We start from the raw sequence: 27,949 nt of genomic DNA, 5'->3' as shown, positions 1-27,949 counted from the left end.
ACAGTGACCAGCAACAAAAACCTTCTGAGCTTGAAGAATGTGCGAGCAACCTATTGTGTTTTTTAAAAAAAAGTACAGCACTGAAGAGGAGCTGCATCCTGTGCAGGAAAAAAAAAGAAAGAAAAAGAAATACAACAAATATTTAAAGCTGTTTTCTTTGTGAAGGAGGGGGGAAAATCCTGTCAGCACTTCAGAAATAAGTGGCCATGACCTCTTGAACCAGGATGAGTAAATCCTGTGTTCAGCAAGGTAACAACAAACCCAGAGGCACTTGTGCAGCCATCACAGGCCAGACCATGGGTAATGAGAGCTCTCAAACATCTCTCAACGCACTACAGCTCCTGTCACAGCCTCCAAGAGCTTCCTCTCCAAAGTAGCAAGTTTTCTCATGTTAATAACAATGATGAGAAGCTGCATGAGATCACTCAGAGACCAAGCAGAGCCACTCCCTCATTTTCACCAGCACTTCAGCAAACTTCATCTAAGCTTTCCAGAGTCTTGAGACTCATTCTAGTCAGTATCCATTCCAGAGCAAAATAAAACATCTCTGATAGGGACAGAAGAGCTGACAACAAAAGTTATGAAAATTGCTGTCTCAGCTCAATTCCTGCTACTGCTTTGGAAGATTTCCAGTCTGGTGGGATTACACAAGACTGCTACTCAGAGTGCATTGTGGCCCATGTCTTAAAATAAAACATTGATGGGAAAAGCACAGAAATCCTTTCTTTTTCCTGATTTTAGTGGGATAGAATGTGTCTGCACAGTGTGAAGATAATGCCCAGATAAACTATCTGTGACAAATTTGTATCACTGTGTCATAATCACCTATTCTGAGTTCTTGTACCATGATATCATCAGAACTATGAAAAGAGGTGAGGTGGCAGCTGCGAAGTAAAAAGAGCTTCTGACAGCTGGAAAACATCCAGCCTTTCCTGCTGGAAAGATCTGAGAGAAATCTATCCACTGTCAGTTTCATGGATTTCATGGATACCCCAGAGTTTAATTTTCCCACCTCAGCTGATGATGCTGGTGTGGCAGGAGGCACAGGCTTGCTGGATGTCTTGTACACAAAGGGAGCCATCTAAATGTGTTTGCTCAAACAGACCTCATCACCACCTGCCATCTAATGCTCACTTTCAGCTACTTTAACTGTTTTCAAAGGCTGCTGGTAAACATGCTGCTAACAGGTAGCCTTGTACAATCACTACCAAATGGACAGAAGAGCAAAGAATAAATGACAGAAGACAATTTGACACTGTCTGGGAAGGCCCAAGGATCTAAAGAGGTTTTGCATTTTGACATCTGAGTCAGTAACTTAATGTGATTGTAACAGGATTACTGAACATATCTGAATAAATGCAACTCCTTGATTTTACTGTCTTTTATCAGGAATCTGGCAAATGTTATTCTTTATGATTAAAATAATACATTTAATTATGTAAAGTTTTCTAGGTGCTTGCAGGAGAAATACATTTGAGGCTATTCTTCCCGTGCTCCTGGTGTAGCTAAAGCAAGATCTGTGAGAACTCTCATTCTGCAAAGGACTGAGAACATGAAAGTGAATCCCGCAGACCCAGAGCTGGATTAGAGAATTGTACCCCAAAGGGGAAGAGAACACAAGACAGAACACAGGCAAATGTTAAATTCTACCAAATATCTGTAAAATCTCATGTGCACCATGTACCAGCACCAGAAAATTAGGACTATTTCATTTTCACTAAAATATAAGCAAACCTCTTACCGACATAGCCAGGAGTTCCACAGGCTGTGGACATCACATCTCCTTTACCCTCCATCTTCGACAATCCAAAGTCACTGATCATGATTTTTGACTCCTCATCCTGGCTGTAGTACAGCAAGTTCTCAGGCTAGAAAGGAGGATAAGCACAATGAGTTTTGAATATGTGAGCTCAGTAACAACACCTGGTGACCCATGCATTGCATTTAATACAATCCCTAGTCACACCATACACAAACATCATTTGGTTGCTCTAAGCCTAAAGAGTTGTTCTCAAAACTTACATGGAGATCCTCTCCAGATTCCTGTATGGCAACAAATGGAAGACCCTGACACCCTGAACTTTGAGCAACTTTTCTGGGACAACAAACTTCTCCTCTAGCACCTCAAATAACACCTACGGTGAATCCCTTACTTTTAAGATATATCTGACACATATTATCTCATCAGAGTGGTGAAACAGAAGGATTCATTTGAAAGCAAGTAAATATGGCAAATCCAGGTAGTGTACTTAAAAATTGTATACAGTATTTGAAAAAAGAAAAAGGAAAAACAGGAGGTATTAGAGAATTTTTGTATCTTCTCCACTAGAAACAAACTGTTTTGAGAGAGGAAATGCCTTTACAGTTAACAGACTTGAAGCAAGGATATTTCAGCTAGAGCTGATTAGGAAAAAATGCTGAAGGAAAAATGTGCTATGGTACTGAGCACAGCAACTTGTTTATGGCAAGAGAAAACAAGGATCACTCCACAAAGCCCTGTGACTTTTTATACCAGAGTCAGGTAGCTTGGAGAGCCCAACCAGCCTCCCTCTGCCCCACACAGTCCTGCATCCATGTGTTTTGAGTGTGCTGCTGCTACACAGCAAAGCTCTTGCTGGGTGCTGTGAGAGCCCAGCTCTTCCCCTGCTTAACATCTGGGCTCATGAAAGGGTCCACAGCTGCAGCACTTAGCCTGGTGGAATGTGTCTTGGACCTTTGGGTCTTCACCTATAAAAGTGATGGGTGCCCAGTGCTTCCAAATAGCCTTGTTGGAGTCTTTTGCCCAAAGCTGGTACAAATGCTGACACACAGCCTGCTGTGTGTTCCAGGAAATGCTGAGGAGCAGCTGCGGCCACACAACATCCTCAGACTCCCTGGGACACATCCAAGCTTGGATTTGTAAGGAGGAGAAACTGCAGTTCAGCAGCACCAGCATCCAGCTTCCCTTCTCCATCTGCTCTGGGGAAGGGGGGTTGAAGGAATGCTGGAGGGCAATGTCCCCATCCAGGAGGTCAAAGCATTTCCTGGCTCCCCAGCCCCAGCATCAAGTGATGGCTTCATCCACAGGACGTGTGGAAACAAGGGACACAATGGCCATGGGAGGATCTGCAAGCCACAGCCACAGCTGTGGGACAGCAGGGCTGAAATAAGAAGGGAAATTATTTGGTTCCCAAAAATAAATATGCAGTTGTACCATTTCTGTTTCTTTCTCATGACACCTTGCAAGAACCAGTGCTTTAATTGGTGCTTAACTCTTTTAGGGACTACAGTTTCATGCCATGCTCTGCCCTAGGCTGGAGTCACTCCTAATTTTTACTGGTGCTCTTGTGATCTCCTGAGGGGTCAGTAGACTTGGAATGAATGGAAAAGCAGTTATTTCCTAACAATTTCTATAACTCACCTTAGGTTCCCACATACCTTTAGTAAGGCCAAGAAATCCACATATTTAGAAGTCAAAACTGTTTGAAAGAATTCAGTTTCCTCAAGCTGGTTAATTCAAAAAGCATTAACAATGTGGCTCTGTACCAAGTGGAGCTGTTTGAGTCTTTCAGTCCTTTTGTGCATCCTGGAGTTCCCCTGGACATCACCTGCTGCCATCGCTTCTAATCTGCTCTTGCATTACTTAGAGACTTGGAGCCTAGACCTGCTTTTACCAACTACAGCAAATACTATTTTGGTATCTGAATAATCACATAATTACAATAAACAATTGTTATGGATGTTTCATGGGTTGTATTTTTGTAGAGTGGATTCTTTCCCAGAGTTTCATTTTGAACCTTACACTTATTTTGATATTTTGAAATCATAAAAAGTCTTATTATATCCCTGTTTTTATCATCATGGTATGTTTTTGCTAACAGAAATTCACGGCAGGTGTTCCTCATATACTGTATTTTATGAGTCATTTTGACAATTGATATGGCACTGACAAAAATCTGCAAACAAAGGAGAGAAAGAGAAAAAGAGCTAGTCTTTGCTAAAAAATACCACTGGAGAAGTTTGGTTCGATCTAAATTCAGCTTGGCCTTACATAAACTCTGAAAGTAATTTGTACGTGAATTTAATTCCCAAATCACCGGAGCCCATATTTTATTACAGGAACTTTAAAATAAGATTATTTTTTTAAATGAGAGGCATAACCTGTTTTAGATTATAAATACAAGAATACCAAGACCTTGTACAATGGAATATCTGAATTAAGAGCTCTTGGAGCTCACTCCAAAAATGCTGGTGGCAGAAAGAACCTGAAATTGTTTCCTAAAAGTTGAATTTGGTAGCAAGATGGTCATGTTAAAATACAGCACTTCCATACTGGAATTCTGTGGAGCTCTTATGAATATAAGAATTTATGTTTCTATGTACTTCAGCATAAGGGCAGGAAAAGAACAGGAGTGGAGGGCAAGGTGTGGAGACTGTAGGAGATGGAAGCCTCACCAGTGCCTCCTTACAGGAAACCTTTTATTTGGGACTGTCTGGACTGGACTGCAGTGCCTCTTGACTCTATTAGTGTTCATTAAACCTTTTTATAAGGCTTATATAATCCCCATAACCTGTAGCCAAATTCCTCTCTCTTTACAGGGGGAAAATACAAGCTCTGCCTCAACATCCAAGGAAACTCCTGTTTGGAGCATCCCTCCAAAATAGAACAAGAGGTGTTATTTCCATCACTGAAGTCTTCATTTCTGGCAGTAAACTTTAGCAGAATTAACTAGCTCAGGAACTGAACCCACAGTTTTCTTTTAAAATTTGTATTTTTTTCTAGTACCTTCTGCTAATTTTTTACTTAAAACACTAAAGTGCAATCAAATCCAAGCCTTTCTACTTGTCTTAATGACACTTAAGATACTGGAAGAAAACAATAAAACAACAACGTTTAGGGAGGGCTTTTTTACCTGAAAAGTTGAGAGGTTTAGATGTGACAATATGGTGCAGCTGAAAGGAAAATCATCTAAATATCACATTGGCACACAATGGTGCTTAGAAAAACCCTTACAGTTAACAAAAACACTCTTCCAAATGATAGGAAATTGCTCAACTTTCCCCCACATTTGTTACCAGTTATAATTAAGTAAAAGTAAATCTAGCACAGCAAACCTGCAAAATACTTTATAGCAGTGAACACACCTTAGCTGAGATGGAGTTTCTACCTTAATGTAACATTTTGGGTCTAAATGGCTTTTCCTCACATCATACATGCAGAGCTCCCACTGTAACTGCCCTGAATGCAGAGGCCTCATCAAAACCAATTCCATGGGTGTTGGAACCCAGGCACAGGGAATTTTTCTCTGCCTGTCCTGAGAAGTCCTGATCCCCAGGAGAACACTGCTTTTAACCTTCATTCATGGAGAAAGCTTCCAAGATTTTTGGGATGAATTGGAATCTACAAGTATGTGAAATAGTAGTATAGTTTATCACAGGGTGAAACACTTAGAGTTTTGGGTTTTTAGTATGGACGTAGACAGAAGACAAGATGGAGGATTTTGGGTGTTGTCTGATTTCCTTCTTCTTCATCTGTTCCATTTTCTGCAGTGTTGGTGGCACAGAGTGATTGGTGAGAAAGAACAGCAATTCAGATGTTGTGTGAACAGACAAATAATTAGCTCTTGGTAGAAAGGTAGAAATAAAATAGGTTCTAAGCGTTAATTGGACAAAATAGCTTTAAAAGACCTTGAACCTGTGTGTCTGGTGACTTTAGTACCATTTCTTTGTACGCTAAATCTTATATGTAGACAGTGTGCTGAATTTTGATAAGAGAAAAACAAACAGCAACCTGAAGACCGAAAAAACCAAAAGTCCCATTTGTCTCTCAATCCTGGCACAGAACTTTTTAAGGGGGATCCTTCTGGGGTGAGGTTTCCAGGAGGCTTTGGAGCATCTCTCCTATGGTACAACCTTACTGGAACAGGCAGATCCGGGGCACATGTGTTTGTTAGGCTCACACAATTACACAACCTTCATTAACACTGCCCAGGGCACAGAGTGGTGCTGTGGCTGTACCTTGAGGTCCCTGTGCACGATGCCCATGCGGTGCAGGTAGTACACAGCGTCCAGGACCTGCCGGATCAGGGTGCTGGCGTCCTTCTCCGTGTAGAACCCCTTCTCCACAATGCGGTCGAAGAGCTCTCCCCCAGACACTCTGGAAAACACAACAGGAAGCAGAAGTGTGAGGATGTGCTCTGTAATGCCCTTTCTGCATCACCAAAGGATGGTCAAGGCACAAGCAGCCAGAGCAGATCTGGGGCTCCCCCACTGTCCCAAGGAGGGCCACGAGGATGGTGAAGGGTCTGGAAGGGAAGCCTTATGTTTAGGGGCTAAGGTCACTTGGTCTGGTCAGCCTGGAGAGGAGACCTCATTGTGCTCTTCAACATCCTCATGAGGGGCAGTGGAGGGACAGGCACTGGTCACTTCTCTGGTGCCCAGTGACAGGACCCGAGAGAATGGCCTGAAGCTAAATCAGGGGAGGTTTAAATTGCATATCAGAAAAAGGTTCTTCACCCAGAGAGTGGCTGGGCACTGGAACAGGCTCCCCAGGGAAGTGGTCACAGCGCTGAGCCTGACAGAGTACAAAAGCATTTGGACAATGCTCTCAGGCACAGGGTGTGATTGGGGTGTCCTGTGCAGGGCCAGTTTGACTCAATCATCCTGATGGGCCCCTTCCATCACAGCGTATTCTTTGGTTCTCTGAACTGAGTTTGATTTTCTCCAAAGACTGGTCAGGCTATAATGGAAAATCCATCACACATCAGGGAGTGGTCAAAGACCCACCAGCACTTGCAGAGGGAATCCCAATCATACCCCAGCAAGAGCCATGGGAGCAGATCCTGCTTTCCGTGCTGTCCCACCCTAGAGAACTTTGCATAGGCAGTTCCATCTGCTGGTGCTGGCCCACTCACGCTGTAAAGCTCCCACCTTTTATGATCCCTTGGGGTTCACTTTTTACTCCACTGACCAAGGCTTGGGGTTTGCCCCAGAGGAATGGTCCCATTCTTTCCCCACTAGTAAGTGAAATGCATTCAGGAGTTGCTGCCACTACCTACAGAGCATTAGTTTATTAAAGTAGCCTGCACCTCTGACAATTTTAAATGCTCTCAGAGGTCCTCTCCTTTACTCACACACGTATGTATGCTCATTTATCTGCAGTCACAAGCTCTTTAGGCAGAGCACAGCTTATGCCTGGTACTGGTAGGAAACAGTTATTGATGAGGAACACAGATTATCAGTGCAATTCATCACCAGATGACACAAATGAGGAAAGTATTCCACAACTCAAAGGGGAAAGAAAATAAAACCTTGACATCCCACTATTTAATGTCTGCTGTACTGCACTTTTCCCCTGCCTTGCTAGAAATAACACGTTCTGAACCCAATTTTAAATAAAGAATGGCACATTAAAACTCCCTGGAGGAGTATCTGAGGAAACAAAAGAGGAAAGAAATGTCTGAGTAAATGAAATAATAAAACTGTCAGCAAAAAACTGCCCTACTAGGGTAAATAAAAGATTTTCATTTTAGCAAGCAAAACCTATTAAAAAATAAAATGTATGCGATATGTTCCTACAGCAAGTTACACCACTTAGCATATCATAAATAGCACAGTAAAACTTTCTTTAAAAACAAACCTAATAAAGGGAAAATAACAAATGATTACAGTCATTAAATGCATATGGACTGAGAGCTTGCCATTACACGAACACTAGGTAATTCAGCCACTCCAGGCAATAATCTGCTTGAATAATAACATGAAGTCACTTCCTAGGGAAGTTTGGAGCCTGAATGAGAGAGAATGCTACCACTAAAAATGAACACATTCAGCGTAGAAAATGAAAAGCAACCTTGGAAGAAAAAGAAAGAAACCAGATAATCCTTCTATTAAGTGCTAGGCAAACAAAACAGCTTACTAACATACTGGCACTATATTGAAACTGCAGGAAAAGTGAAGTCCACCCAGCATCTGAAGTCCACCAGCAGCCTGAATTAAATCCCCTTCTTTCCTAGTTTCTCAAAACAGGAGCTGTATTTCTCACATACACGTATTTATACATACATATGTGTGAATACACAGCGTGTGGCTCCAGGCCCCTCTTGGCCAGCCCACACTGTGCCCTGCCAAGGGAGAGCAGACACACCTCACCCTCACTGCTCACTGAAGGCAGACACAATTTTATTGAATATGGCTCCTATTAGCTGACTGTCTTTATATTTCCTTTGCAGTCTCTTTGTTTCCTGTGGACTGATTGCACTGAAGATTAAGCCCACACAGCAATTAATATCACTGAATACAACACATTTCCCCATGAAAATGCAGTGTGTGCTGTTTTGGAGTTTTATACAGTTACTTTTGTTACACTCAAGCAATGGACTGCTTTAGTAGATATTTACATCACGTGCTTTCCTGCACAAGGAAACTCTCCTTTGATCTCTGTGGAGAGTATATTTCCACAAAATATTTTTCACTAAATTGACAGAATTTCCTTCCATGCTAGCTCACTCCCTGCCCATCTTATTCCTCATTCTTTAATTGAAGGCTTTTCTTAGATTTAGCCCAGTGGATCTACTTGTACCCAGGCTCAATCTGTTTATAATTTCATTTCAACACATGGAAAATATTTGTAACCTCTTAAATGATGCACTGCAAACCAGAGCTTAACCCAAGCACTCAGGAGCAGCCCTTACATTTGCAGGTACTTGTTTATTGAGAATGTTGCAGCATCCCAGGTACATGCAGAGAGGCAAGAGTCTTGTGCTTCTCTTTATTAGTGTGGTGACTCTGTGTTATGGTTCATTACATGTTTGCACTCACCTCTAGAGTCTCCCTGATGTGGGCAAGATTCCTGGCTGAGCTCCACCTCCCTGGGATGCTCTTCAACTCAGCACCCAAGGCCATGGCTACTTTCCATATGGAGCTTATGTCCTTATGGCTTTTCTCCTCCCAGATAGGGTTAACTCAAACACAATGTCATTGGGAATGCCACTCCCTGCATGGCACCAGGGACTGACATAAATCAGTGCTGTCACAGGAGTATACCAGCAAAGGCAGCTGTGGGAGAGCATCTGAGCTCTAAACTCATGGTGGAGATGTGGCCTGTTGGCTGGTCTTGATCCCAACCCACTCTGCCCTGCTGAGATGGGACTTGGCATCTGTTCTGAGCAGACCTGGGCACTCATAAAGCGCTGCTGCAGTTTGTTCCAGTCTTTAATACTCTGGAATAATTATTTTCTTTTTAATGGCACCATCCAGCTTTGCCCTTTCTATGGCAATTTTGAGGCAGAATTGAAACTGCAGGCAGTAAGAGCAGAATTAGGTCTTTGTTTTAAAGGAATGTAAGACAGAATTTTCTGTCCAGAAAGAGAGAGTAGGAGGGATTTCTCATTAGTGGAAATTAGAGGACTGCTCCTGTCTTGCAGCTGGCACTGATTCACAGAGCTGGACACACAAACAGCAGCAAAAGGAACCTTTTTCCCCTGATGATTTCAATCTGGTCCCCAGCAAAGAAAAAGTCAAAGGACAACTAGCCAAGTACAGGTACTTTAAAAGCATTTAACTCTGGAGCAGCTCAAGTGTCATGCTGTGATCCAGGGCAGCTTCAGCCCTGCCCAGGGACTCAGAGTTGGGCAAAACTCAGCAAAACAGCCACAACTGCCTCTTCTGTATGGACGTGCCTACTGGGGCTGCCTGCATGGAACATGTGTGGCTCCAACCCTTGGTCCTTGTTCAGCTGCCAAGCAGTGGCTTTTACCAAGCATCTTGGTAAAAGCCCACCACTTGGAGAAGGAGCTAACCCAAGTGTCCCCATGGTACATGGACACCCCAGAATATGCCTTGCCTGCCTCCAGCAACAAGAAACAATTTTAAAACAATGACAGAAGAATATTTTAGTTTAGAATGAAAAAAAACATGACCAGTCCCAGCCATAAATGCAAATACTTTAACTCCTACTACATCTTTCACCCGAGGCTACATGCCTTTAGTACATATTACTGACTAGCCACATGGAAAAGGCCAGAACAAACATTTGAGGTAAAAGGAAATAGGATTTGAGGGGAGGAGGGCAGTCACTGCCCTGGTCTTGCTGGCCACACTGCTGCTGGTACAGGCCAGGGTGTAATTCCATTAACACCCAGTTTGAGGAAGGACAGTAGAATCCAACTTGACCATATGATAAAAGAGACATTATCTGCAATTCCACTGGGGAAACACAGATTGCACTCTGTTTCCAGGGTTTCCTGAGATAAGAGCTTCCAGATCTAATGTTTCATTAAGGAGACTTCATGTATTGATCATACAAATGATACAAATCTTTCAGAGGACCTAGGTTGTTGATAGGAGTGTAGATGTAGGAGTTTGCAATAAATTCCTACATTTCTAATTCCTATATTTATAATATTTTATTTTCCTGGCTGGATTTGGGGGTTTTGCTTCTTGTTTCTTCCCAGTTTGATGTTTAAATGTAGATCTAAACCCCCAGCACTAGCTGTCACACCCAGTGGCTCAGTTTAGGACAGGTTTCAAAAAACTTTGAAAATAACAATGGCTTTGTACATGGATGAGCTACCTTGTTAATTGGGCTCCCAGTGTGTACACTGTTGGCTGAACACCCTGCACAGACAGTAAAAAAGGACCCTAAAAGACCTTTCAATGCTCATTAGAGGCAAAAGAGAGGTCACTCTAACAGTGTCCTAGTAATTACTCAGGCTCTGTTCAAGGATTGGTGTCAGTCCTTGACACTACAGTTTCCATATTTGTGCATTTTCTAATTTACAGATGTAACTTGTGAGAGACGAGGAAACATTTCAGCATTACAGAATTCACAGAATTCACAAAATGACTGGGTTGGAAGAGACCTTCAAGATTACCAAGTCCAACCCATGCCCCAACACCTCAACTAAACCATGGCATCGACTGCCACATCCAGTCTTTTTTTAAACACATTACTACTACATTTAAACACATTACTATTACACCTTCCCTTTCCATTTAACCCATTTCACCATCAGTTCATCAGGAAAGAACCAAACTGGCAAACAAAAAGAAAACAGACGATGCTGCAGGTAAAGAGCAAGGACATTATCAAACTTTTTCCAAAGCATCCGATTCCTCTGCAGCACTGTCAGGAAAGCAGAAGGTGCAACATTTCAAAGAAGTACTTTGATGAAAAATAAGAACCAAACAAAAACTCCCATGTAATTTAAGGCCCCTAAACTCATAAACAGAAAACAAGAGCCCATCTCTCTGAATTTCTGGTGTTTTTGCCAGCAGAGTGAAACCTGCACCTGCACAATGCAGGTCACAGTACCAGGTACCTGCCAGACTGTCACCTCAGTGGGGCTGCCTGGTGGGGGACAGCCCCACATATGTCAGCCTCCAGGTGAATAAATATATGAATAAAAGATCAAATAAACACTGGAATTAAAAATAAGTTAGTCATATTAATGCATTCATGTTACCCTTTCTTTCTCTTGGTGGGACTGTCTGTGTGTACAGATAAATCCTCTCATTTCTTCACCCACTGTTACCAAGTGTAGGAACCTTTCTGCTTGTTTTTAGGAGCTTGAAAAATAACACCCTTTGAAATATCTTCATTGACTTCTTTGCCATTTGGCAAAACACCGATGCTTTTCTTCCTCCTTTGTACTACAGGCTGGAATTGCTCTGGATCATTTACTGCTTGACAGTTTAATTGCTTTTTATCAGGAGTCTTATTGATGAACTCATCAGTGGCGGATTTACATGAGGAATCCAAGCAAAGCTATTCAGAGCTTGTTCACTTTTCCCTCCAGAAGGGTGTTAAGTTCACTTGATGCTTTCATGCAGTTCAAATCATGATGCATTCTCCACTGGACAAGACACCAAAGCACCATACATCATGCTGGGTTAGAAGAACTACCCTGTAAAGGCAGGCACATCCCTAGGGATTCACTAATACTGTTTAAACTTGAATATTAGGGATACTAAACAAAAAAGAGGATTGATTTCAGAAATTGGAGCAGGAGGCCTCCCAGGACAGTATGAAAACTAAGTTAAATATGAGCATGACCCTATAATTGTGAGCAGCTTATCTATCAGAAGTTACATATTCACAGTTTCCTACAATATAAATCAGAAACAGCACAGAACTCAGCATGAAGCTGAAGTGTGAGGGGAGATAAGAAAGATTGAAGGGACTATTCCTGAGAAGTTCTGCCTTTGAGTATTACATTTCTCTAATGAAGGAATTCTTATTAAGACAAATAATTCAGTTTTTAAATGTTTGTTTTTTTTTTTTTTTTTGCAATGGAGGGCTTTTCTGTTTGGCTTTAAAATTCCTCTGCATTGTGAAAAATGTATGAGAACTAGAAAACAAACCTGGCCAATGTGGTATTCGAAAGGAAAGAGAAATTGGCCACCCTCATCTCATTGTTCAAACGAAGCAACACATAAAAGGAAAATGAGTAAACAGATTAATAGATTTTTAGACCCAGAAAGGAACATTATGATTATTTAGTCTGGTGTCTTGCAAATAGAAGTACGTGATGAAAATTCTCCTTATACCAATAATCTAGAGTGTTAATCAGGCAGGGACAGATATTGTTACAGAATCACTGTACAGCCTACAGGGATTTGCTTTATTCAGTAAATATGTCAGAAAACTGCCCTGGCTTTCTCATTTGCAGCACATCATAAAATATACAGCTTGAAAAAGGCGAGGATTTTCCTCATTATTGTATCTTTAAATCACCTAGCTTAAAATCTCCTGGCAACATAAATATATACTCCAAGGCCACTAAAGAAAGGACACAGGATTCATTTTGGCTTATTTTTCTAGAATGCAGGAGTGTGCATATGGCAGGGAGGGATGGATAGATGTTAGCACCGTCTCCTTTGATAGTTCTGTTAATTATTCAGGCTGGAAAAGACCTTCAAGAACATCAAGCACAACCTTTGACTGAACTCCACCATGCCCACTAAAATATATGTTGAAGTGCTACAGCAACTCCCTTTTTGAACATTTTCTGGGATGGCAACTCCACCACTTCACTGGACAGCCTGTTCCAGTGCTTGCCAATATTTGAGCGAAGAAAATTTTCCTCATATCCAACCCAAACCTTCCCTGGTGTGACACAAAGCCATTTGGTCTTGACCTATCAAGACTTTCCTTGGAGATCTCACCTCATTACAGCCTTCTTCCAGGCTGTGTAGAGAAAATGCAATGCAACATTGCCAGAGTATTTATTCTGGTTTTTCAGCTCTTTCACCACTGTGATGATGGCTCCTCCAAAGGGCTGCTCCCCACCCTGAGGGGTTGTTTGGGAAACAATTGGGCAAAAATGCTGTGGACATTTTTCTGAACCAAACTGAGCAAACTAACTCATTTTCCTCCTGCATTAAAAGTTTCATGTGACATTTGCTGAGCAGCTGTAGTGAGCTTGTGCTCTGGAGAGCAGACCTCTGTTTCCACTGGGGCAAGACTGTTAAGTCTCTGGAAAGCTCTGCTCAGGGATGTAACACAGTTTGGCAGTTAAAATCTTTGGAGACAGCATTTTCCTTCACAGAATCCCTACTGCAGAGATCTTTTGAGGTCCATGATTCTTCAAGGTCAATGCTGTCTTGTTTTATTCAATTTTTTTTTTTCCATATTCAAAGATTCAACATTATATTCAAAATTTCCCCATGTCCTATCAGCTGTAAGAGGTGTGACTGGATCAAAGGCAACCAAATGAAAAAAGACATCATGTTTTAAAGTCTTTTGTGATCACACTGTTCTGAGTGACAGCCCTTTAAATGCCAGCAGCCCACTTGCCCCTGTCTGTGCTCATCCCCCCAGGCAGTGGTGCATGGATAGATGGGACCTGCCAGTGACAGCAACACTCCCTCAGTGCTGCCATCATGACAAGGCACAGGAGAGAAACCAGTGCTTCCACTGAAAACACCACCATGCAGTCAAATCCTAAAATATAATAACAAATTTGCACATTTCCATCACTCTGCTGAGGTCTGCAAACACCATGATGTGCAGAAGATGGGCACATCCTTTCTTCCAGTCTTCTGAGCTCCTATAGTTTGATTGGCACCTTCACAGGAATCAAGGAATCATCCTGGGATCAGCATGTGGATCACACTCAACTGGGCTCCTTGTTATTTGAAAAAGGACCTGTGGAGGGTGGTGAAACACTGGCACAGGTTCAAAGACTGGTGGTGGATGTCCCATCCCTGGAAACATCAAAGGTCACATTGGACAGGGCTCTGAGCAGCCTGATGTAGTTGAAGCTGTCACTGCTCAGTGCAGGAGGGCTGGACTGGGTGACATTTGAGGTCCCTTCCAACCTAAACTATTCCAAGATTCTATGACAGAGGTTGGCACTTCAGCCTGTTTATCTTCATGGTTCTACATTAAATGGAAAGGCAAAGCTGCAGCCCAACAGTGGTGACTTTTACCTGTCACATCCCTGCAAACAATGTACTTAGCAGTGAAAAAACCAGCATTTTAAAAAATGTCATTAAAAAATACACAGTATGTATTAAATATCTCAAAAGCATCATTTTAAAAGAAGGAACTGATCACTGGTTTATTCACTTCAATCTGTGGGATGTCAATAAATCAGTCCACTCTTGCTCATTGTGTGTGTGTGCATATATATATATATGTGTGTGTGTGTGTGTGTGTGTGTGATCTTGTTGCCTCAATTTTTTTCACTTTGCTTCTAGAAAACAGAAAAGTACAGCTCTGGAGACAAACCACTGCTCAAAACATATTTTCCAGTATCTGAGGGCTGGAACAATATATTTCCTAACTGCTGTCTTATTCTTCCATCTCTCCATAAAATTAGTGGATAGCTAAAATCTGGAGGAGATTCCTCACCTGACAACAATTTAAAACTAGGTCATGTTTCAGCACTAATAGGTTTGGTTTCTTTTCCTTTTCACTTGTTTTCCAATGGAAACCACCCTGGATGTCCTGCCAACATTAACTAGGAAGAACAGACCTAAAATAATTTAAACTGATGCAACAAAAATGGATACTGTAAATTACACAATATATAGTAAACAACTTGGAAATATAAGGTGAATGCAGCACTGAGAATTGTACTAAATAACGGAAATGAGCACAGGAAAGTGCAATAAAGTCACTCTCAGCTGGAGCTTAAACAGCTCAGATTTTCACTGAAATACATTTAATAGAAATTGGGGTGGTGTGTATATTCCTTCTTCTGAGGCTGACTTGTTTTCCATTTGCTTTCTCACAAGTAAGTTTGCAGGCAGATTCATCAGAGAAATAGCCAATGTAAAGATAGTATTGACTGATATTGACTGATATGTGTCTCAGTGCAGAAAGAGCTTTGAAGACTCTTATATCCCCTGTATCTCACATAAATTCTACTTTTTTCAGCTTATCTGTGGGATGTACAACATTGAACCATCCCTTTGTCCTAGAGAAATACAACCCTGGAAAATTTATCTTGAATGAAAAAAAAAAAAAAAAAAAAAAAAAAAAGGAGAAATGCTCTGAACTGGTTAAGATATATTGTTGCAAATATCAACTTTCCAAGCAGTTTGTAGAAACAATAAAACAATAAATTGCAAGGTAAATATTAAAACCAAACAGACCAACTTAACTCAAAGTTATACAGGTATCTTTTATGTTTTATCAAACTGTTGCAACAACTATATATACATTTAAAATGTCATTATTATGCTCTCCAGCTTTTGAGTGCCAAGAAAGTTGCAGAGAATTGATAAAGAAACTTCAGAATGCTAATTGTTTATAATGAAATATTTCTTAAGAAATGTACAAGTAACTCAAGTACAAGGAAAACCCCATTTTATTCTATATGCACTATTTTAGAATATACATTTTTCATAAATATCAGGAAATACACATTGCAGTTGAAATATATGTTGAAGTTATCAAGGACAACTCCCTGAAATACTCGGTGGACATGAAAAATCAAGCAGAAGGTTTAGGAGAAAAAATGTGTGCAAAACAGAAAATAATTTGTCCTCCTAAATATTTATGGACCACTCCCACCTTCAATACTTTTGACAAAGTTCATCTCACCAAATTTTGCAAATTTAGACAATAAGCACCTGTATGGGTGCTACCACACTCCTCTCCTCCAGCCAGCACAAGGAAGGAAGCGTGTCTAGAGTGTGGGGAACAGGAATGTCCATTTCTGTGTTCATTTGGACAAATCCCAATTTGATAATCCCTATGGAAAGAGTCCTCAAGATGCTTTGGCCAAAACTATAATCAAACCTGGGGAAGTACAGAGAGAAAAGGCAAGCAGGACCAGAGAGCCTCTCTGTGAAAAGAGAGAATGTGTTTTAGAAGGAAAAGAGATGGTAGAGAAGAACACACTACAGAATCATAGATCCACAGAAACATGGAATTATTTAAGCTGGAAAAGATCTCTAAAATCACCAAGTCTGACTGTTAATCCAGCACTGCCAAGTCCACCACTAAACCAGTCGTGAGAAGGATGGAGTGTGGACAAGGGAAATATAAAGAATTGTTTCACAGCACAGATAAGAAATGGGGGACCTAATGGAATTAGCAGGTTGTGGATTTAAGACAAAAGCCTTTGTCATCTGAAGAGCCATCCTGGAACAGATGAATCTTTGGTATGACCCAATAAAACTGCACTCACATTCTTATGTTTATCCTCATCAAATTAATTATTGAATTATTCACTCAGCTCTGGTCTGAGTGTGCATACCTACATTAAGGGAGTCTTTTGATTCATTCACTTAAATCAAATATGACAGATTCATAGATTTTAAAACCTTTATGATAATCTAATCTGACTCCAGACAAAACAAAGTACAATTCTTGCCTCTGATCCATTGCTCCTGGCTGGACAAAAGACTATCATTTAGCAGTGTAGACAGGCTTGACTTAGAAGATATCACTAATCCCTTGTCTGCTCTGTCCAGCAGTTAATTACACACACTGACTAATTACACTGAGGGTTTTTTTCCAATGATAATTTCAGATGTTCTGTCACTGGAATCCTTTCAACACTGCCTGAAGACTTTTTAGCTGTATTAAGAGAAACTTTACTCTATTTAGGTCTTGATAACCTCATTCTTTTTGCTTCTATCTGAAGTTTCCAAAAAAGTTATATTCAACAGACACCTAAGATATCCATTGAGAAGAGCTAACTGGAAGCTGAGTGATGCTCATTTCCAGTTCTCCATTTGGAATGTTAATTACCATGTTAAGAATCTTCATTTACATATGCATCAATAATAAATTAGCTGTTCCTGGACAGGATATTGACCAGTACTAGGTACCTGTATTTCAGAATTGAATCAAATATAACCTAAACAGAATATACAGTTTCCAATTGCTCACTTCTCAACATCATTTAATCACTCTGCTTCATCTTGTGGGTTTATCTCACTGCTATTCAATCAAGGTATTCGTGTTTTCCACAGTGAAGAGTGCAATTTTGAGTGGTGTAGAGACACATCAATATAATTCCTTACAGCTTGGACACAATCTCAGCTAAATAAAACTTACATGACTTTTAAGAGAAATACTATATATTTAGCCAGTAAATTCAGTTTCAGAGGGGCACTTTGTAATGTTACTAAAAGAACAGGAGAAGCAGATAGTGAATTTGGAAATCTAAGGATTGTAAATAAATTGATTAATCTCCTGCCCAGTCCCCTCTAAAGGGGGACAGTGGGCACAGGCCATGGTGAGGGAAGATGAGCCAGATCACACTGTCAAAAGCACTTTATTGCAAACACACTGGTCTGAATCCCACTGCTCCAACCCAGTGTAACCCACGATTGCTGAGCTCTGCTCGATGTGTCCCACCTGAGGCTTTCACCTACGTATCAACCCCAATTTTTCACATCACCTACTCCTTCCCAGCTCCCTCCATGCACAAAGCCTGTGAGTGGGTTCATGATGCTGCTTGTGCATTGCTGAGGGGCCAGGAGCAGCACAGGCAACTAAAGCTCCATGTTTATTTGCACATGGCCAGCTGCCCTCTCCCATTAACAATAGCTAATTTCCAAACTGAGCCCTTTGCACAGATAAGGCACAGCAGGGACCAGCAGGACCTGCTGATTTATTGTGCTTTGGCTGGAGGGTGGGCAGAACAGATATTCTCTCACGGCCTTGAGGGAAGATTTATGATGTACAAAAGAGGCAGTTTCTTAAAAAAAAAAAAAAAAAAAAAAAAAAGCAAAAAGCATCTGGTCCTAATTCTTGATACTCTCAAAAAACTCCTCAGAATTCAGGCATGTGAAACAGGATGGCTCATGTGACTTCTGCTCCTCAACTGCCATGGGATGAGCTCCTCAAGGAAATGCTGTCCATGGCATCCCCAGGAGAGATGGGAGGAATGAGGCACCACCAGCAGCAGATGAAACACAGGCAAACCTGGCCAGCAGAGAGAACAGCCTCCAAAAATGCTGGGAAATCATGAGGGAAACCAGCTGGGCATGGAAGGGGCAGAAAGGGAGATCCTGCCAACACCCTGTGCTTGCTCAGTCTGTGTTGGCTACTTGGCATTAAAACCAGGTACCACAGCCACAGATTTACTGCTTTTATTCTGTGCAATAGCTGAATTTACTGCCTTTAGAAGAAAATAAACTCCAGCCTTCTGGGAAGGCAATTACTTGTTGAAAGATCTAGTAGGAGCAGAGCTCACAGAAAAGAAGGTTTCCAGAATGTCCAGCATAACACAAATGTGCCCCAGGGTTTCTTTTAATAATTCTTCAATTATTGTCTTGCTGGTGTCTGTTTTAGTCCAGGCCATGGAGATGTTTCTAATGGAAATCATCAATTCATCACAGAGACAATTTCCAAGAATATAATCACAGAGATGAAAACAGACACATGCTCATGCTCATAATGAGGGCTACAGAAAAAGTGGGAAGATTTTATGATCCTGTTATTTTTAATGGCAGCTATTTGCTCCTGTGTCTTAACAAACTAGGCTGGACAACTTCCAGGCATTCTGGTTTTTACTGGGACTGTCCCTTGGCCTGGGGAGAGATTTTAAATATCCATTTATACATTATTGCTCCAAGGCTGCCATCTATTCTAACACTTTGCATTTTGCTTGACACAGAAAATGCAAGGCTCCATCTATTTCTTCTTAATCAACACAAGTAGCTCCACAGTAATTTTATTTTCAAGACAGAAGAGTGAATCGATGCCAAGAAACCAACCCTCACAGGTCACACTCAATATTTTAGGAGTTTGTGTTACAATTGCCTTGTCTATTTCTGTAATATTTTTAAATGGATGGATTAGTGACAAGCTGTAAAAGCTTATGTTTGTAAAAAGTAAACCCATGATTGATACAACAAAGAATAAAAATTAGCTGGGAAAATGGAAAAAAGCTTAACCAGACTGTCTTACATGCAGAAATTTGTGGAAGCTACATCCAGCAACAAAAGTCCAACACAGTGCTGTTCAAAGACTCCTCTCTCTCTCACAGCAAACACCTTGGTCATCTGCTGGGGCAGGGCACAGTGATACTCTGGCCCATCCCACACAACAGCATCCTAAAAATCCCTCTCCAGGAGTGGCACCCCTAAGGCAGCTCCTGGTAAGCCCCACGACGAGCACAGTGGGCAAAAAGTGAACACATGGACCTCATCCCCCTCAAGTTCCCCAGCCTCCAAAGCATCCAACAGGATTATCCCAAAGCCTCAAAGACACCATGTTGATGCCTCCTGTTAGCCACGCAAAGTTCTCCTTGAGCCCTGCCCCCAGGGCTTGCAAAGGATTTAATTTCTCCATGTTTCACATTTCATACTTAAACTGGGAGGTGTGAGATGTTCAGGATGACTGCACTGATCCGTAGAAACACAAAGGCATGGCCAAGGCAAGAGCGTCACCTTGGGGATCTGCCTTTAACCTCTGCTCTGCCACACATTTCCTCTGCAACCTTGGGCAAGCCAGTGAAGGATGACTCTAAAAGGGGATTTAGGTCCTTGGAGAGGGAATTAGGGTTTGGATAACCCAGGTGCTGCTGCTGCCAGCGGGTCAAAATGTGACAACTGTGAGCAGCAAAGCTCCTAGGACTTGGGGCTCAAGCTCTGACCCTTGTTCCAGATATAAGAGAGGAGAGGGGAATCAAGTCAATACATCTAGCACTTGGAAAGTGCCCTAAACCACAGGATGCTTTCCATACTTCCATCTGAAAATATTCCACCTCTCAGAAAATAACTCAAGACTCCCTCAGCAGCGTAACACTTCCTCAGCGCCATGACTGCCGTACTGATGCCAGTGTCATGGAACAGTAACGGGGCCTATTAAAGTCAAGGTCAGTTGTTCCCTTAACCTTTGTAGGGAGACAGATTAATCCCTTCAAGAAATATGTTCATCCTGTCATGTTTTTATGAGATGGTAATCTTAGTCCATGTCTTCCACGACTAAAGGAAAAGTCACCATGCTGACTTTGGCCTTGCAGCTGGAGTGTCTGTCCCTCCAGCAGGAAAACCAGGTGTATTTATGCAATGGAAGGAGCCATTCACTCTCATAGTGTGCTACAGACCAGTATGGAAAACAGATTTCACACTGATGATTTATAAAGTGCTTTAGGCAGCCCTTAAATAATGAGTTACAGCCAGGTATGAACATCCAAAGCCACTGATGAAAAGGCTCTCCTGCTCTTGTTATGTTATTTTTGCTGCTCTGGTTGCTAGAGCTCAGCTCCCTGGTCCAGGTCCTCAGCCCAGTGCCAGAATTGACCTGTCTCAGTGCCACAGATGTCTGTTTTCTATTTAGCCTGTGGTATTCCCTGTGCAATATTAAAATGTCATCAATTCAGTTTAATAGGCCAAGTAAAGGCCTTAGTCAACCATTTAATAGCTAAGTAAAACATAGGGCAAATGCATATCAGTCCAGGGACTGCATTAAAAGTTTAAGGGTTCAATTAAGAGGCATCTCGCTGGTGTGTTCTCAGGAGGTTAGGAAAACAGAAATGCCAAATGTTTCCCCTGTTGCAGCTGTTAAGCACCAGGCTGGAAACCCCTTGTTAAAGTGCTTTTTGTTACAGTGCTATTCCAGTATATTAAAGAACCTCTGTATAATACTCCATTAAAATAAACTATTTACTGCAAAAATGGAGCTGATATTTATATGATTTGGGGGTTTTTATATTTTTTTTTATTGTTGTTGTGCTGCAAGGTCCTGTCTTAAGGGCCACCTGGATGCAGAGGTGCCCAACCCTCCCACAAGGCAATGCCTGATAGCCCAGTGCTCCCAAGGCTGAACGTTCTGACACAAAACCAGCTGAACCTGAGTTTCAGAGCTGCCCAAAGCCCTGTTTGAAGATGCAGAACCAAGCTGCATTATTAAAATTTTTTCTATGGTTTGGCATCCTTAAGGACATGGTCACCCAGGAGAAAGAACATGTTAATTAATAAGTGTTTTCAGATTCAAGCAGACACTAACAATATAATAGATGAACAATATTGTTGTAGAATAACAACCACATCCCAAAACACCTCAGCTTGCAAGAACAGACATCCCTTGGGTTGAGTACAAGAGATCCAGGTTCTGGGCCTCAAACTGATGTGTTCATCACACAACCATGGTGTGTATGCCCCACACAGACACCACCACAAACCTGGCCCAGCAGAGACAATGGCATTGCTGCTGCAATAAGGTTTTCCTTGCAGTGTTACCCAATCTGGGATCCACAGGTTTCTGCCCTGGACCTCTTGGCCATGGTGAGATCAAGTTCCCACAAAAGATCAGGCTGAAATGCCATGCAGGGACTGGGAAAAAAAAGCAGAGCTCCTTGGTGGAGCAGTGAGATCACAAGACTGGGCTTGCTCCAGAGACAGACGGCACAACAATAGTCACGACTTCTGCTGCCTCGTTATTTATAGGCACAAAAATGTGGATCATTTAGCAACTCAGAGTGAGCTGCCAAACAGAGAGAGAGACAGCAACTGAACCACTGCTGAACAGTTAGCCGTGGCTCAGGATATTCCCTCGTGCAGCAGCAGATTGAAATGCTGCAGGGCAGCAGCTCTGGGACAGGACGCTGCAGTTCCGCTGGCATCTGGTCCATGCTGGCACATGAGCCACCAACCAAGGCAAGATGGTAAATTTAAATATCCATGCTGAAAAGAGCAGTGAGATGCTGGGCTTTGAATCCCTGCAGTCAACTGGCATTATATCCCCTGACTAAAACGAAGCTTTGATTTTGGCCCTAAGGTACTCAGACAACAGATGGGACACAGTATAAAGACGTGATCCCACAAATACTCTGTGAAGAACCCCAGCTGCAGGGAAGACAAATGTAACCACCTAGAAAAAAACAGATATGAGTGATTTCAGCAGGTCCCAATACAGTGAGTGAGGTATTACAGACTTGCCATGTCTCCTCTCTGCCACGCTGCTCTGCTCTGTCACGCTGATGAAGGTTTCCTCTCCTGCTTTAGGCTACTGGTGATGGTCAGAGCTTATGTACTGTGCTCCACCTCTCCTCACAGCTCATTGATTTGGGAGGTCACCTTGTCCCCCTGCCCTCATCACCCAGCTTGGGAAATACCCATCCCACACAGTGCTGGGGGGTTCAGACCACAAGCTGCCCCCACTCTCATAATGAACACAACACTGAAACTGAAAACTGGGAAGAATTAACTTATTTTTTGTTTATTTTCTGTAATTTGGTACAACTAAAACCAAACATCAAACATATTTTCAAACAACAGTCATGCTGGGAATATATCACAGGGCACAGTGCAAAAGGAACCAGTAATTCAAACATTAATGTTTTTTATTAAACAAATAAAACACTCTGACAAATGCCTCAGAGTCTACAAATTATTCTCAAAACTATGCAGAACTACTTTATGTTTCAGGTTTGGGGCATTGTTTAAAATTTACTGTAGTGCTGTTTTTTGAAAAGTCAATTTATTTCACCCAAGTGTAGATTTAAGACATCAGAGAGCCATCTGGTGGTTTGATTGCCTTCTAATTAAAATTCGTCTCTTGGGCTCTTGACTTCCTCTGATGCAGAGCTAAGTTGTCTGCCCCAGAGCATAAAAGCAGAAAAATTAAGAACAGTAAGATTTGTGGAAGTAAAATTTAAATATACAGAATTTTAGAAAATATTTTTGCCCTTGATTTGTAAAATTGAGCAGCCCACAAAGCACTGGTGATGTGTTTTCTCTCTGATTTATATTTTTCACAAGATTAGAAGTGGAATAAAGTTTCACAAAAATCATCCTCTGATGTAAAAAGAAAAGAATTAAGTAAGCTTATGCTGCATTTCTATGGAATTGTTGTTTTGTTTCTTAGAAAACTTCACTGTTTTCCCCTATGACTTCATAAATCTTGAAAGAGAACTGTATCTGTGGCTTTAGGAATACAGAAAACAAGGAGGAAAAAAAGAAAGAGAAAAAAACCTCAGATACTAAAATTAAGCATTAAGTTGATTCAGGCATTCCCCTGGCATTTTTTTTTTTCCAGGAGGGAATCAAAGCCCCATCACCAGGGACTGGGGTCCCAGCCTGGCACTGTCCCCAGGCACAGAGATCTGGAACCAGCAGAAGCTGCAGCTCCCCTTCCTCTTGGACCTGATCAGGTCTGTGTGAGGAGTGCAGGAGTCTGGCTGCCAAATTCACCTTGCTCAGGGCTCAGCAGAGGAAGAACTTGATAATTTGGCTAATTAAGTTAGTGCCGAGCTCATTATTGGTCAGAGACTGGAGTAAAAAACAACTTTTCCCACCCTCAGGGATGGCAACATCTGAGTGTCTTTGTTATGACAGGTTTGATTCTCTACCCCATACTCCAGCTAAATTTGGGATGCCCAAGTCCCTCCTGGCATTTGGCCCTTATCTCTCTATTCCTGCACAGCCTAGTCCTAGTCCTAGTTCTAGTCCTTACCTCTCCCTTGTTGTACAGACTGGCCTCTGCAAGTTTTATTCCCAGATCTGAACCTTCTAAACAGTTCAGGCAGGGCCAGAGTGGGTGTGCAATACCATTCCTGTGACAAATCTACCCTCGTGATACATCCGAATCTGGATCAGGGTCACCACTGTCACTACTGGGGTTATGACGAGCTAATCCACGTGCTCTGGTGGATACCAAGAAAACCCAAATTTGCAAAGTTTCATTGTGTAGGTCTGATTAGTAACTGTGGAAACCTCCCCCTGGACGATGGAGAAGTGTTCACCAAGTGTTAACCAAGGGAAAACCAAGCGTTAACCAAGGGAAAAGACCAGGCAGTGTGTCCTCTCTGGGAGGACACAGCAGATGTCATTGTCAGAAAGGGTGGCTGGAGTCACATCTGGGCTGCAGCAAAGCAACTCTGTGCTGCTTTCTGGGCAGCAGCAAAGCAACTCTGTGCTGCTTTCTGGACAGCAGCAAAGCAACTCTGTGCTGCTTTCTGGACAGCAGCAAAGCCTGAGCTCTGGGATGCCACGGCTTTCCTGGAGCTCACACGACATCATTCACCTGTCTGTGTTTGCCTGTAAAAAGACCCAAATCAATAGGACCCTGATTTCATTCTGAATTCATGCTGCTGCTGCTTCCAACAAAAAAAGCACAAAGGAGAAAAGTTACTTAGAAACAAAACAGCAGCTTCTGAGGTTTGTAGCAAGAGGAGGACAGCTACTGGGTTTGTTTTATACATTTGGCAGGGATATTGAGTGATTCATTCGTCCTTCAGTGTTTAGTTAATGTTTCTCTTCCTTCCTCAGCCACTTTTTCTCCTTAGTTCTAGTACTTTCACCCTTTGTATTTCTCCCTGATCCCCACAGGAGGAGCCTCAGTACCACGTTAGCAGGCAGAATTTGAGACTGCCAAAGAGCTCCTGCAGTTTCGCCCCATACACACGGCTGTCCTTACAGATATTAGCCAGGAAAGATTTATTTTAAATGACTGTGAAAGAGCACACTGATCAGTCTGGAAAGATTTTCTAGGGATGTTTTCCATGGACTGAGATCCTTTTAGGCACTTGGCACATCAGGAGCTATAATATGAGAATGTGATTCTCAATTCCATGTGTAGGGGGTTATTTATGGGGACGAAGTTACATCAGAAAGCATTTGCAGGATCACAAGATGAAATATACCTTTAACACCTTCTCTTCCAGCAAATCACAGGAGATTTCTGAAGTGTTGGAGAGTAGCTGGTTATACAGCTTCAGCCTGGAAATGGGCAAAGCTGGGTTTTGAAATAGTGTCTTTCTGTTTTGACACCACCACAGGCTCCTTCTGTGCCCTACAGCACATTTTCCCCTTCCAAATGTTTCACATCACCTTCTGCTGTTTTTCTGATCTGTGAGCTCCAGGACTTGCGAGATCTCTGGGGTTAGAGCAGTGTATCCATGCCTTACTAACCTCTCAGCATCACAGCATCCCCACAGTCAGGCTGGGAGCATGGATGGATCCTTCCCTGTCCATCCTCTCAGGTTTTCCAACCAAAAGAGGATGGGATACACCACCCCACAAACTAGGATCCACCTAGAGCACATACATGGGCCCATGGTGCTGGAGATGCTCCCAGGGTGCCACCTTACATTTGGTCCTTGTGCTAAAAAAAAAAAAAAAAAATCTCAACTGGCCTCCGATTTCTGTTCTGGAACAGAAAAACAATTAAACACTATTTCTCCAACTGAAATTTGCTGGTAGTAGAAACAGTTGCTGGAGCAACTGCTTCTCAGTGCTCTAAGATGGTTAATTAGAAATCTATTGATTGACGTTATATGACAAATAACAGAGCTTTTATTTTTCAAATGATTAATTATTAATAAATTAATGAGATGGAAACTGAAGTGCAAGAAAAAAATGGTCATTAGTCTGAAGGAAGTTAATATAAAATCTAAAACACATTCACTTCTACCTTATTAACTTTGAGATTGATGTAATATCCTCAACAGGTTTAGTTTGTCTCTTCTCTTAAGTTTATATTCCGATTAGCACAAAAGCAGTTTCTATATTCAGACTAGATCTTGAAAGAATTTTCTTTTACAGAGTGAATTTTCGTATTTGAAAAAGGGAAAACAGAACAAAGCCATTTATAAAATGGTAAAATCTGAAGACAAGTGTTACTCAGAAAATTTTTACTCCAGAGGAGAATCAGCCTGAGACAAGTTTTCCATCACTAAAACACAAAATGTACTATGCAAAATTTTAGGAGGAAATTCATTATATGGCCCATCACAAATCTCAGGGAAGCAGACCCAATGTATCAGCAATCTCAGCCAGTTTCTGTTCTTGTTTTCTTGGCACTAGATGCAATTTCAAACCACACTAGACAGAAGTAGGGAGAAAAACTCCTGCATCATTCTGTCCATTAAATTTTTTATTGTTGTCTCTGAGTTGCAGAATTGCTCTCCACTTCTCTGTACTGCTCAGCTTTGAGTGACAGATCTGCTCCCATTTCATTCAGAGAACTTCAACTACTAGGAAAGTGTGTCCTCATACTCATCATAAAAATTTCCTTTCTTTCATGCTTTTCTTCCTTTCACACCATTCCTACCCTCTCTGTGGTGGATGTCTCAAACCCAGAACCACCACGGAAACCTCAGCTTTGATGTCCTTTGAGAGTGTGGCTGTTCCCAAAGGTCTTGCTCCCAATGGGATGCTTCCCAAATTCTCCTGCTCTTCCTCTGTGAGCTACCATTGGAATCACCACTGCTGCTATATCACAAACCCTGTCAGGATTTCCTTCTCCTTCTCCTTCTGAGGGCATCTGGAAACCCCATCACTAACACCCAAACCACAAACACTTCTTCTCTGCCACTGGGAAACTCTGATCTGTTTATGGAGCACATGTTACTGTCTTCTAAAATTCAAAAGAATATGTTAAATTACCATAACTTAATGTCACAGGAGAGATGAGCTCCAAAGTTTTCTTTGGAATTTCTTGCTGAACAGAATTTTCTGCAGCCAGTATTTACTTTTCCCTGAAAAAAAATGGATACTTCCTTCTCACCTCAGTAAGAGCCTGAATCACAGCTCACTGAACATATGGAAAAACTCACTGTGACTTCAATGGTTTTGAGCAACGTCCCACATGCACATGCAAGCTTTTAACCCAAATTCCCTCCCAGAGCATGGTATCACAGAATCACAGAACCACTGGGTTGGGAGAGACCTTCAAGATCATCGAGTCCAACCCATGCCCCAACACCTGAACTAAACAATGGCTCCCAGTGCCACATCCAATTTTGTTTTAAACACATCCAGGAATGATGACTCCACCACCTCCCAGGCAGGTAATTCTGGTACTTTATCACTCTTTCAGCAAAAACTTTTTCCTAATATCCAACCTTTATTTCCCTTGGTGCAGTTTAAGACTGTGTCCTAGACTGGAGGTTTGCTGATGCTTCTTCTTGAGAAACAGCGAGATCTGCAGAGCCATACTTGCTGCTGCAGGTTAACAGCACCACAGGAATTTTCTCCTGGCTTTTTTAACACCTCCAGTCAGAGTCTGGAATCAGAAAAGTCTGTCACCATTTTCCAACAGCAGCCAGTTTCTTTCCCCTAGCAGCCTGCATCCACCACATACTGTGCATAACACGCCCTGTATTCATCACTGCTTGGTCAAAGTAACCTTTTGAGCTCTTTTAAACTCTTCTCTGGCATTTCTGCCAGCCTCTTAAACATTTCTGTACTTGTCTCAGATTGTCTCAATAACCTAATGCTTTTTCAAACATCGTGGGTGATGCATGAAACTCTACATTCCCCTGTCAAGCTCTCAAAATAACCGCTCTATACTTGGAAAGGAAACACCCCTCTGTTTCAGTCACCAGGAAACACTGAGCTGTTTATGGGGCACATGCTACCACTTTCAAACCTCACAAGAATATGCATTTCCTTCTGTTGAAGGCACTGTTGTAGGATCTCTCTTTAGCAGGGAGATACAGACACAAAACACACAGGAATCCAATTATGTCCAAGATATAACTCTACTCCTCCATCAGATACATCTCTGGTGTAGCCAATGGTTCAAAAATTGTTGGGAGATACATGGGGAAGG

General features: G+C 41.9%; 1 protein-coding gene across 3 annotated transcripts in view; it reads right to left on the bottom strand.

Annotated features, from left to right (window-relative positions):
• CAMK1D (calcium/calmodulin dependent protein kinase ID) overlaps positions 1–27,949 on the bottom strand; it is a 205,678-nt gene that overhangs the window by 36,592 nt on the left and 141,137 nt on the right. For all 3 annotated transcript variants that reach the window (XM_012568832.5, XM_012568833.5, XM_002192005.7), the window contains exons 4-5: positions 5,998–6,136; positions 1,742–1,868 (exon numbers count right to left, since the gene is read on the bottom strand). In XM_012568832.5, coding sequence (XP_012424286.4) covers positions 1,742–1,868; positions 5,998–6,136 — 266 coding nt within the window. The remainder of the gene's footprint in view (positions 1–1,741; positions 1,869–5,997; positions 6,137–27,949) is intronic.

This window comes from Taeniopygia guttata, chromosome 1A (genome assembly GCF_048771995.1).
Source record: "Taeniopygia guttata chromosome 1A, bTaeGut7.mat, whole genome shotgun sequence".
Taxonomy (NCBI): domain Eukaryota; kingdom Metazoa; phylum Chordata; class Aves; order Passeriformes; family Estrildidae; genus Taeniopygia; species Taeniopygia guttata.
Note: the sequence above shows the minus strand (reverse complement) of the source record. Positions and strands in the feature narration are given on the sequence as shown.